We start from the raw sequence: 12,915 nt of genomic DNA, 5'->3' as shown, positions 1-12,915 counted from the left end.
AATTTTCAATTGATATTGCCTCAATGAATTGCATTATAATTTTATAAATTTAGCATGTATTAATTCTTATCACTAAGGAGAAACCATTTAAGAGTCAAGAAAATGTGTCTAAGTATCCGATTGAAATGTGGGTTAGCTGATATTAGATAGTTTCTTTAATAGGTTTTGAAGCTTAATGACTTTCAATCAATATTAAATGAATAGTAAGTTTTCCATTTCATGCTAAAAAAAGAAGGCTGGAAGCAGAAGGAAACAACTGGTCTATTGTTCCTCAGTATAAATAGGTTTTATCTTGTTTGCTTATTTCCTACAAAATTTAGGATTAAAGAAATGTAAGAACAGTTTGTGGCTTACCAGAAGTTAACACTCCAGAAATGTCAAACTGTTGCTTTAACTTTGAAATTTAACATGCACATCTGTGATAACTCTATAGAAGAAAAATTTACCAACCAAATTAATATGCTATTTGAGATGAGGAAGCATGTTCAAAACATTGAGACAATAAGCAGAATTCAGCAAGGAACACAATCTGTCAAGTGATCAAAGACAACAAAGCTCTCAGACAACATTTGCAGTTTGGTGTAATTTAGCTTTGAGCTACTGTTGTTTCCTCAGGTGTGCAGAAACACACAGCTTTTGGGATTTTTAGTGTAATATCAGTATTGTTTTCCTTCATCTGACTTTGTGGCGTCAATACAAACCTTATTTGTAGATCTCAGCATTACTCTGTCTATGTGAGAATGTTATAATAACCACTAGAAAGCACTGTCCTATTGTTTAAGTTGTAATAAACCAGAATTATCATTTAATGTACAACTGAAATTTTGTCCAAATAAAAGCAATAATAAGGAACTGCTTAAGTGGCAGTTTAAATTCCTTCTGTTTTGACAAAGAAATTCAGTAATGTTTCACATTTCACGTAAGGGTGAATCTTACTTATACAATATGAATACAGATAGAGAATGTATTTCAAATCCTGAGTGCTGTGGTGCTGATTGCTTGTGAAGCCTTTGTGTTTCTTTGTGCCATGACTTGGTTGGCCAAAGCACCTCGCTGTCAGTGCCATTCAGTCAGATAAAGTGTGTGAGAGTGTCTGCCCATGGATGCATGTCTGTGTGTGTGTGTGTGTGTGTGTGTGTGTGTGTGTGTGTGTGTGTGTGTGTGTGTGTGTGTGTGTGTGTGTGTGTGTGCGTGTGCGTGTGCGTGTAGTAGAAAGTCAGCTAGGTATGAATCAGGGAGAGAGAATGAGGCCAAGGAAAGGATGACTGGATGATTAGACACCCAAACTGCTCCTTCATGTCAAGCAAACAAATGAAATAGTCACCATCCCACAACTGCAAGAGAATGGAAAATAATTTGGTTATTTGACTTGACAATACATAAAAAAGCAGGTCTACAGGGGGAATAACTGCCAACACCCAAAGCACTAAGGGTTCACAAACTTACAGTCACTACGGGCACCAAGAGTAGAATGGAACAGAATAGAATAGCAAATGCATTGGTCATCCATATAGTATAACCATCCCAGAGTTAAAATGACACTTTGTACTGGTCTTGCAGAGGAAAGGTATGAATAATTTATACACCTTTCCTACCGCATAAGTCAGTAAAGTCTGTAAAAAAGTAATAACAACCTGTTCTTTTCATTGGATGCAGGGCCGAGGGACTGGCAGAGCAGTGCAGTAATGCGTCCACTTTAAAGGTGACCAGCCTCATTCTTTCTTTGCCTCATAGTTCTGCCTGGGCTATAAATTTGTCGCCCAACTGTTGACATCGCTTCCAATATGCTAGGCTCAGACTGTGATCACCACATGCACTGTGAGCAGGAACAAGGCAGAGCACTCTTTCTTGTCTACTCAGTACTTACGCACACACATAGACACACATACACGCACCAGTGGTGGTCATAAAGTAATAAAACTCTGTGGAACCCTAATGAAAGCAAAGGAGTGGGGGGGGACTCGGATGAATAACAATCATTGCCCTTATGGGGGTGGTTGTGTATGTATGTGTGTGTTTATGTGAGTGTGTGTATGTGTGCAGGGGGAGGTATCAACTTCTCCCTCCCTCCGCAGTGAAAACAAATTCCCAACCTTCCTGTGGTCCTACTCCTCCCCTCCGGAATGGAATCCACCAAATCGCTGCTAACTGAATAATGTGACAAAGAACGGGCAGACGAGGCGACAGATGCTCGCGTGCCTTTACAACCAAACCACCACAATCACTGCTCGCACCGCGCGCACACACAACCACATGCATTCCTCTTGACTCCAATCTGAAGCGACCGGGGTCTAGAGGCAGATTTCTAAGGCCGCTCCACCTGCTGCGCCTGTTGACTTCGAGGGAGGGGGATATGGCAGTGGATTGTCATTAATGTTGGCGGCAGACGTTTAATTCACACTATTACTTTATGACTACAAGGCCCGAACACACGGAGGCAATTGTTAGGCAAGCATAATGAAGAGAGCTGCACACGGGCACTGCAGCTATTTGTTTGTTTGTGCTGATCGCATGCATTTGTGGAGACCGAACTGGGCTTTAGAACAACCCATGGATCAATAAAATTATCTTTGGGGACGGGAGCAGAAGAAGTTAAACAAAACCAAAATCCAAGAGACATGGCATCTTTGCACCTGCTGTAAAGAATGAATATTTGCAGCTCAATGGGTGTCCTTAAGCACTAAAGATCATGTTTGCTCGGCTCTTCGGGTTATGCAGCGTAGCTAAATGTATTAAGCCTCCATCTGCTTTTTACTTAGATTATACCCCCTCTATATATTAATTGTTTTTATTCTGCGCAGTGTTTAAGACCCCACGCACCCGCACCCCCTCCGCCACTTTCTCTTTCTTTTGCTTCCTTCTCCCATAAACTCCAGAGCTGACTTTGTTCTCCAAATGTGATTAGCTTCTCCGGGACGCCGGGAGTAATTGCATTACTGCATTGTGAGCATTTGGAGCTATGGAAATGTTGGGTGTCCGTATCAAACCTGTTTAAATACTCAGTGCATTATGGTTAAAGATGTGCAAAAGACGGGTGAATGCAAACATTTTGCAGACATGGCTCAGGCGATGAATAGACAGGGAGCGGGAATAAAGGTTTTCCGCCAATTTAAGGCTGTGGGTTCAAAAGAGGAGCTTCTGGTTGGTGTCTATGCACTTTTAGAATTTTTTAATAAACCATAGTTTTCGGGGTAATTCGTAAAAAGTTGTAGAAGCGGTGCAGATGCGTTGCTTTAAAGACTAGCCTGAATAACCTAGTTCATATGGATAACATCATTATGCTCAGTGATGGTGTGTATATCTAATTTCTATTGCAGCAGTGGGTTTAGCAACTGTTAGTACTTTATTGATTTGTTTTTGAGATACTGTATCTATTTATTTCTTAAGGTTAACTTCGGGTCAACGCTTTCAGTGGTTTTGAAAGTGTTGACTGAGAAATTTCCAAAGAATGTGATAAGTGGAGGTGAACGAGGCCGTTCTGAGCTTAGTTTCTTTTAGGTGAAGGTTGTGTTCTTTCTGCTCCAGATGGTCATTAGTGTCTCATCTTCGGTGTGTTCTATAATATTTCATTTCAATATGTATGAGGAGTTTTGGTGACTGAAGCTCTGATGAGCGCTTTTTCTCTGTCTTTTTTGACGCACACACAAGAAACACGCACAAGCACGCGAGCGAACACGCGAGTACAGCTCTGGAAAAGCTGCTTGGTACTCTACAATCCCCCATGACAACTCATTTCCTCACAGTTGTGTGGGGTTCGTGGCTCCGCTGGAGTCTTGTTTGGTCGGCTGTAATCGCTGGGTCCCGGTGCCAAACAAACCGCGCCAGATGGTCTCCAGAATGCACATCCCAGTTGTGCACATTGTAAACCTTAGATCTCTCTCTCCCTTTCTGTTCGTGCTTTTATTCATTTCTCTGTTTATGTTTGATTCTCTGGCCTGTTTGCACATTTGCGCCAATTAGATTTTTTCCCCTTTTTCTAGTGAACAGAAAAATACATGCCCAAACTATAGAATTGTGGATGCTTATCAGAAACCCATCCTGCGGGGAGTTTGATGTTAAACAGATTTGTGCACGGGGACAGAGCTGTTCCTCGGCGTGACCAACTCTTTTAAGGCATTCATTAGAGTCCGGCTTCCTTTCAACGCGATTCGCCACACAGCTTACCCGGCTTATACCCTCACCCATAGACAGTTACAGATGAGGCACATGTGAAAAAATATATTGCGCTGAACACATCTCCTACAAAGTGTATGAGCATGGAGAAGGGGGTAGTCAGCTGCCACTTGAAAGAGCAGAAAAAGACTTGGTACAGTACAAGCTGGTGGCACGCATATGCACTAACGCCGAGACACCCGGTGCGTCAATCATTTAGCAGGAGTGTGTGTGGTGACAGCTGGTTATAGCTCGACTAGGTGTGTCTATCAGTGATTCAAGTATAGGGACTTACAAAGCTAAAGATGAATGTGACTGTATATCTTTCTTGTTTAATGATAATTTAGACTCTTTGTGTCTCCGCGCTGTCTGGAGAGAACAGACCCGAAGCGAGAAACTCGTAAACCTTCCCGGGGTTTTATAGCAACGGGGGAAGCAATTTCAGTATGGTATTTTTTAGTTTATTTTCTACTCTGTCCATTGTAGATGCGTAGTCGTTACTCTGAAAAGTGGTGAAAGTGAACCCCCACAGGGCGGGGTTTTTACCCCCCCCCCCCCCCCCCCCCACACACACACACACACACACTTTATCCCTTTCCTCCCTCTTGCGCCTCCCCTTTCCTCTCTTTTCGGAGTTTGAGTGGCTACCAGCCAGCTTTTGATTTAAGGATCGTTTGTCTTTCCTGGGATGTGAAAAAAGGGTCGTGGCTGATCTACAACTAGTTCGTTTGAGGCGGTTATTTTGGGCAACTCTGTGTGCAGAGGCACCTCAAATAGAGAGAGGGAGCGAAAGAGAGCGCAAGGCGCACAGACCAGAGGCAGGGAGGAGAGAGAGAAAGGCGCACAGATTTCAGTGGAACTCCGCTGGTTCCCCCGCACACTGGATGCGCGCAACAGATCTGTATGACAACGGAGTACAGACAGAAACACATTCGGATGGTTTTATGGAAATTAGAGCAACTTAAGCAAGCTTACATTTAACAATCGGGTGTTTTTCCCCTTGCCCAGTGGAGAAAGCAATGCTACTGAATCAGCGAGCTCATCATTTAATAAGTTGAAACTGGAACAGATCTCCACTGCATTTTGCAGTAATTCCTTTGGACTTATTTCGGAGTTCAGCAAAATACAAAGGAGACCAAAATGAAGGGGCTCTTTCTACGAAGAATGTGGAAAGTTCTGGCGGTGTTGGCACTGGCGACGCAGCACATCACTGGCAAGACACTGAAATATCAGATTTATGAGGAGCAGAAGGTTGGCACTGTCATTGCCCGCTTGAAAGAAGACGTCGCGGATGTCCTGGCTAAACTTCCAAGCTCGGTGCCGCTCCGCTTTAGAGCTATGCAACGAGGAAGCTCGTCTTTCTTCAATGTGCGCGAGCAGGACGGAGAAATCAGCATCAAGACCAAAATTGATCGCGAGAAACTCTGCGAAAAGAATCTGAATTGTTCCATTCAGTTCGACGTGCTAACACTCCCCACTGAGCACCTCCAGCTGTTTCTCATCGAGGTGGAGGTGTTGGACATTAACGACAACGCACCTCAGTTCGCTCGCGCCGTGATCCCAATTGAGATTTCCGAGAGCGCGGCCGTGGGAGCGCGCATTCCCCTGGACAGCGCCACAGACCCCGATGTCGGGGAGAATTCACTGTACTCGTATGCCTTAGAACCAAACAACTTCTTTAAGCTTGACATTCAGTCTAGGACTGATGGGGTTAAATATGCTGAGCTGGTGGTGCTAAGGGAGCTCGATCGGGAGGAGCGCTCTGGTTACGAACTTCAATACACGGCCTCTGACAGGGGCGTTCCCCCGAGAACGGGTTCGACCCTCCTTAAAATCAGTGTTACTGACTCAAACGATAACAGTCCGGTTTTTGAAAAGTCGTCATATGTCATCAATCTGCCAGAAAATTCACCTGTTGGCACTCTGCTCATTGACTTAAACGCAACGGACGCGGATGAGGGCACAAACGCCAAAATAGTCTACTCATTTAGCAGTCATGTTTCTCCGAAAATAATGGAGACATTCAAAATTAACCCCGACAGCGGTCACCTGACTCTCATCAGGCGCGTAGATCACGAGACTGCTAATTCTTATGATATCGATGTGCAAGCACAGGACATGGGTCCAAACTCCATGCCCGCTCACTGCAAGATCCTGGTCAAAGTGGTAGACATCAACGACAACAAACCTGACATCAGCATCACTCTCATGTCTTCCCAGGGGAATGGAGATGCAGCTTACGTATCTGAAGCTTCGCCTTTGGACACATTTGTTGCTTTGGTCAGGGTAGAGGACTTGGACTCTGGACTGAATGGGGAGGTGGAGTGCAAGCTTCATGGTCAAGGCTACTTCAAATTGCAGAAAACATATGAGAACAACTACATGATTTTGACCAATGTGACTCTAGACAGAGAGAAGAGGTCAGAGTTCAGCCTGACTGTGGTGGCAGAGGATCGAGGGACTCCAAGTCTTTCTACTGTCAAACATTTCACTGTGCATGTAACTGATGAAAATGACAACCCACCACGTTTTGAGAAGGGGCAATATGAGATCTTTAAATCAGAGAACAATGCCCCTGGAGCATATCTGACGTCCATCTTGGCCACTGACCCTGACCTGGATTCTAATGGGCAGGTGAGCTACTCCATCTTGGAGAACTCTGTTCACGGCAGTTCTATCTCCACCTATGTCACCATTGACCCCTCTAATGGCGCTATCTATGCACTGCGCACATTTGATCGAGAGGATGTTAGCCGTATAGCCTTTATTGTGCAAGCAAAGGATGCAGGAAAACCAGCACTGCTCAGCAATGCCACAGTTATTCTGAACATTCTGGATGAAAATGACAACCCTCCAGTCATTGTGGTCCCTCAGCTGTGGAACTTCACTGCAGATGTGCCTGCTTCAAAGTTTACAGAGGCTGGACACTTAATAACTGTGGTTAGGGCAACTGATAGAGATACAGGAGTCAATGCTGAGCTCATTTGCTCTATAGTCAGTGGCAACGAAGAAGGATTCTTCTTGATTGAGCCGCGAACATGTGAGATTCATGCCAATGCTAGTCTGGATAACTTCCCCCATGACCATGCAGAGCTGACTGTTGTGGTCAGAGATCAAGGAAGTGAGAGTCTCAGTGCTAAGGCCGTTCTGAAAATCACTCTCCATGAGACCATTGAGAACCACGGGTCAGTAACAGACCAAGGAGAGGCTTCACTTGATGTATCTCTGATTATCATCATCTCCTTGGGAGCCATCTGCGTCGCACTCATGTTTATCATGGTGGTGTTTGCTTCTCGCTGTAACCGGGAGAAAAAGGACACCAGGCACTCCTATAACTGCCGGGTAGCAGAATCCACCCACCAGCACCACCCAAAGAAGCCCTCACGCCAAATACACAAAGGTGATATAACCTTGGTCCCCACAGTGAACGGCACTCTCCCAATCAGAGCCCACCACCGCTCCCCTTCAGCCACACCTCCCATGGAACGAGCCCAGATAGGGAGCAGGCAGAACCACCACAGTCGCCAATCCCTGAACAGCCTAGTGACCATTTCGTCCAATCATATTCCAGAGAGCTTTGCCCTGGAACTGGCACACACAACTCCACCAGTTGAGGTAAGTGCGCGCGCGCGCGCACACACACACACACACACACACACACACACACACACACACACACACACACACACACACACACACAGAGAAACAAATTACTTTCAGATATTTCAAATGTGATCCCACAGCCCCTTTCCAAATTTTCTTTCTCAGTGTTTCTCCCTCTCTCAAGCACACACACACACACACACACACACACACACACACACACACACACACACACACACACACACACACACACACACACACACACACACACACCAGCCTTCTCATCCTCACACAGCTGTCCCTGTTTGAGCAAATTAACTCATCATTTCCATGACAGTGACTTAATCAACACTGCCCTGTAGTTCAAACTGATTCTCATTAAAAACTGTTGATGATTATAGACGTGTCTTTGTCTTTACCTTGTTTACACCCTGTCACCATTACCTCCATCATGACCATGACTCACCCCCCCAGTCATATGTCTACATATTCATCTAGACTCACCCTCAACCCCCCCTTTTTGTTTTAACATCATCCATTTTGTCTCATCCATTTTTAGCAGCCCCTCCATCATCCATTTTGTGTTTACTCATCCATTATTTTGTCTTCTGTGTTGTCTGTCTCTCTTTTCCCCTTCCTCAATTCTCCATCTGTAATTCATCCCCCCCTTTCTGTTTCTTTTTGTTTGTTTTATTTTGTTTGTTTTGTCATTTTTTTTGGGATGTAGCAAGTCTCACAGCTTCTGTCCATGCTCCATCAGGGCCAGTACCAGCCCAGACCCAGTTTCCGTGGCAACAAATACTCGCGCAGCTACAGGTAATTTACCCCCCACCCCCCAGCCACCCCTTCCCCCCCAAAAAGATTATCTTTTGTTTACTTTTTAAACCTCTTGTTTTTCATTGTGTCTGACATTTGTCAACAACCCGTTGTGCAGGTTTCCCTGTCAGTTGATCAGTTACATGTAGATCATGACTTGATGGTGTCCAAATGTTTTTATTCATATTCTAATTGTCATACCAATGTCTTCTGTTCTAAGTGTGAAACCCTTAGATGTCTGAATATCACAAAAATTCCTTTGTGCTAAAAGGAGCTCAGGTTATAAAGTCTGCATCCATCACTGCTTTCATCATAATATCTGATTATGTTCTTTGGATGATATATTTATTGATACCCTAGTGGCTGCTATGATTTATTTATGGATGCAATTTACCTGCGTGTAGAATTAATGGGTTAAGGCTTGTCACAAGTTTTGACAGATTCCAGAAACAGCCCTAAGTTTGATATAATTTGCTTGTCACTAATCTTCTCTAAGGACAGACTGATTTGTTTAACCTGCAAAACAGAATGTGCCACCTGTGTTTGTCCAAAGTGTAAAATTCTACTACTTACTTTCAGACTATACTTATATGTGTTCATAGTCTTTTTTTTTAATGGCTTCTCACAGGTATGCGTTACAAGACATGGACAAGTTCAGCCTGAAGGACAGTGGCCGTGGGGACAGCGAGGCGGGGGACAGTGATTGTGACATGGGACGGGAATCCCCCGTGGACAGACTGCTGCTGGGGGAGGGCTTTTCTGACCTGATGCACCTTGAAATGCACCATCGACTCCACCCAGGTGAGATTTTGGTGATGCAACCCACCTCTTCAGCCTATGTCCCTGTGTAAAATGACACCTTTTCCTGTTTTGCGTCACCTTCATAACAGCATGACTAGGCGCCAGTCAGCTGACTTACATACCCAACACCTTCTATTGCAGCAACTCATACTCAAATATTGCTTCACCATCCAGAGCATAATTGCACCTCAGTTTTATTGTACTTTGCAGAAGTTGTCAGTTGTAGGTTTCTGACTAATTCCGCGTCTTGCTTCACTTTGAGTCAGTTGAAATGGCCATTTTCCACTCATGATCTTAGAAATAAGAGATTTCTTTCTCAGTTCAAATTGAAAATGAGCTACAACTGAAACAAGCTGTCTTCCTGCGGACCGCACCTAGGCACCCAGTGTACTGCCTCTCTGACAAATTTCAGCACCATGGACAGCACCAGGCCTAAGCCCATTATTTGTCTGTACACCTGCCTTTACAGCCACTCCATTCACCCTGTTTCCAACACAATCCCTATTGTACTCAGCCCCATTCTTCCACACAGCCCTCATTTCCACGCTCGTTATCACACTGAGAGAGGTTACAGTGTGTCTGGCTGTTACTGTGTGTGTGGTTGTGTGTGTGTGTTATCTGCCCCTAAGATAGAGTCGTGTCTGTAAAATCCTCCCTGGAGCGGAGATGAGTCGCCTGTCACTCATCGGTATGCGTCTCAGAGTGCTGTTTTTTTCCCCTCCTTTTTCTTTTCTTTCTCTTTTTTTCCCCCTGGTGAGTGACAGTGGTGCACTTTCATGTCTGAACTGAGGAGAATTCATAGTAATTGCTTTTAGAATTATGTTATTCTCTCTCTTACTGACTCCATCCTTCTTTTGCTTTCTGCTTCGTGAGATCCTGAGTATCTCTCGCCCTCTCTCTCTTTCGCTCCCTCATTTTGTTAATGTATTACAATCTTTACAGAGATTGGTGGATGTGGACAGTCCTGCTGTATCTTATTTTTGTTCTCCCTTTGAAAATGACTTGGAGGTGTTGGAACCCTTCTCCCCCCCTTTCTCTTCTGCTATCTTTTATGCTAATATAAAAGAAAAAGGAGGGGAAGACGATAATGGGCTGAGAGGGAGGATTACCACTGTTTCTCTTCAGTAGATTTAATTTGTTTAGATTTTTCTATTTAGATGGGCAAATGTGCTTTTTCATGCTGGATAGGATAAAAGAACAAACAAGCAAATCCCTGCCTCAGTCTTGTAGTTGGAAGATGTGGACATACTTGGAAGTGCAGCCAAATATTACATTAATAGCTGCCTATGATGCCATTTGGGTGGGATCTGACACTTGTCTATTTGTTTATTTAAATCCTGTCATAGTCTTCATACCTGGCACTACCTGGAACTCTAAACAGGAATATGAAGAGACTGAGAGAAAAATAAATAAATAAAAATCCTACAAAGCAGAGCCGTGATTTTGATTTTAATGAAAGACTGAAGTGGTGCACCATGAAATATTAATTAGGTATTGTACATGGATCATTCTAACAGAATAAGGCATGGCTCGTCAGACTCAACAGCATGCCTGCTCCTTAAAGAAATCAGTACCTTGTCCTCCTGTTGAACTGTGTATCACTTCAAATATAACACTTTCACCCCTCTTTACTTCAGTCTTAGGCTTTGTGGCTTGTATTATTCAGGGGTGTTGACATTTTCCGTACCAAGTGACAAACATAAAAAAACAAACAAAAAATGGTTTTGTCTGAGGATTTTTAAACATATGATTTGTTTGAGTTGTTTTGCAGACTTTTTGTTGTTACTTTGCCTGATGCATGACGAATGTCCTAAAGATTTTTGTAGTTGAACCGTCTCTTGACTCAGTGTCCTTTTTTTTGTTTTGTTTTCTGCTTTAGCTATGAGACTGTGCACGGATGAATGTCGTGTCCTGGGACACTCTGACCAGTGCTGGATGCCTCCTCTCTCCTCCCCCGCTTCCTCTGCTGACTACCGCAACAACATGTACATCCCTGGGGAGGAGTCCTCCCAGCAGCCTCAGCTCGATGATGACCAGTCCTCCGTTGACTCGGAGCGCCGCAAGAGCTTCTCTACTTTTGGCAAAGAATCTGGGAATGAAGAGGAAGGAGCTGGAGGTGTTGTCTCTGGAGCAGGAGGTGATGTGTGTGCAGCTGGAGGAGGGGCTGGCTCCCTCCTCACAGAGATGAACTCTGTGTTTCAGCGACTCCTACCCCCTAATATGGACTCTTATGTCGAATGCACTGAAACAAGCCCAACTTCATCGTCATCAACCACTGAGAGAGGAAATGGACGAAGTGGCAACATTGTTGGTAACCACAGTAACAACGCTGTTCCCCAGGACAACCGGAGAGGGTTGCTGCCAGGTGGTAAAGGTCCCAGTTACCCCCCAGGGGTGGCTGCATGGGCAGCCAATACTCACTATCTAAACCCAGGAAGTGGGTCTGGAAATGGGACTAACCATGTTTCCTCCTCCCCTTCTTCTTCTACTTCTTCCTCATCCTCACCCTCAACTTCGACTCCCACCTCCACCAGTGGCCAGCCTCCACACTTAAAGTGGCTGCCAGCAATGGAGGAAATTCCAGAGAATTATGAGGAAGATGACTTTGATGGTGTTTTCCATCAGGGTCACCAGAGTGGCAAGCGTAGCGAGAACCGCCACGAGGCTGGCATGGATGCAAGCGAGCTGGTCCAAGAGATCAACAAACTGCTGCAGGATGTCAGGCAAAACTAGAGAAAAAGAGAAGGCATAGCATTGTTTCACTGTGTGATATGAAGAAATATTTCACCACATTATGGTAAATGCGTGTTCCTTGTGCCAACATTAAAAAAGAAGAAAAAAAAAGTTCACATTCACTGTAATGCTCATCTTGTTTATTTTTAACAGATTTTCTCCTTACCTTTCAGTGCTGAGAGAAAGGTAAAAAAACAGCACTGAAGTTGTGATCTGGGTGACTTAAAAGCATCAAAGTGAGCACTGAAAGAACAGATTGCTCAAAGTTGCTTGAATGAGTGATTTCAAAAGGAAATCCACCGACAAAAACTGTACCCTTTCTTCATTTGTAATGTTTACAGCAGCGTGAAGAGACTCCACAGGGAGAAAGCAACAGTTGTGTGATCTAATTTCTCCTCTTACAGTGTACAATATTGTACAGTGTCTGTGGAAAACGGCAAATCCACTTGAATATTGTGCTATGTCTCCTGTTTTGTTATTATGGAATGTAACTGTACAATTTGATCTTTGTATTTTAAAAATACTCTTTTTTACTTCTATATATTTATATGTGTCCATGTATGTTTGTACAGAAAAAGAAAACAAAATGTCTATTTTTTATATTTGTCACTGCATGTCTTGATATCACTCAATGTGTCTCTTTTCCTCTACCCTGTTTATTTTCTAAACGACTGTATTTAATTTTGTTATTGAATGTGTGTGTGCATATTGAAAATAGTCACATCCCAATGCAGTTCCATGTTGGAAGTGAGTTTTGTATGGTAACATTGTGACCAGTGGACGATAAATAAAGTGGAGGGATTCATAAAA

At 43.9% G+C, this 12,915-nt stretch overlaps 1 protein-coding gene across 2 annotated transcripts; it reads left to right on the top strand.

The window, feature by feature from the left end:
• The first annotated feature begins 4,801 nt into the window (after positions 1–4,801).
• pcdh18a (protocadherin 18a) lies at positions 4,802–12,915 on the top strand. Of its 2 annotated transcripts, none has more exons than XM_004538850.4 (4): positions 4,802–7,767; positions 8,483–8,571; positions 9,200–9,372; positions 11,252–12,915. In XM_004538850.4, exons 1-4 carry the CDS (start codon positions 5,293–5,295, stop codon positions 12,103–12,105), a joined length of 3,591 nt encoding a protein of 1,196 aa, XP_004538907.3. In that variant the 5' UTR covers positions 4,802–5,292; the 3' UTR covers positions 12,106–12,915. The 2 variants fall into 2 exon arrangements, with proteins under 2 accessions (XP_004538907.3, XP_004538908.3); XM_004538851.4 differs by having other exon boundaries at positions 4,803–7,767; positions 8,516–8,571.

The sequence above is a fragment of the Maylandia zebra genome, linkage group LG6, assembly GCF_041146795.1.
Source record: "Maylandia zebra isolate NMK-2024a linkage group LG6, Mzebra_GT3a, whole genome shotgun sequence".
Taxonomy (NCBI): Eukaryota; Metazoa; Chordata; class Actinopteri; order Cichliformes; family Cichlidae; genus Maylandia; species Maylandia zebra.
This window is presented reverse-complemented; position numbering and strand designations above follow the sequence as displayed.

Excerpts from the sequence above, each read along its gene's own strand:
- pcdh18a (XM_004538850.4), top strand. The coding sequence starts at position 5,293 with ATGAAGGGGCTCTTTCTACGAAGAATGTGGAAAGTTCTGGCGGTGTTG. Across the intron at positions 7,768-8,482 it reads ACACAACTCCACCAGTTGAG|CAAGTCTCACAGCTTCTGTC; the intron begins GTAAGTGCGCGC and ends TTTGGGATGTAG. Across the intron at positions 8,572-9,199 it reads AAATACTCGCGCAGCTACAG|GTATGCGTTACAAGACATGG; the intron begins GTAATTTACCCC and ends GGCTTCTCACAG.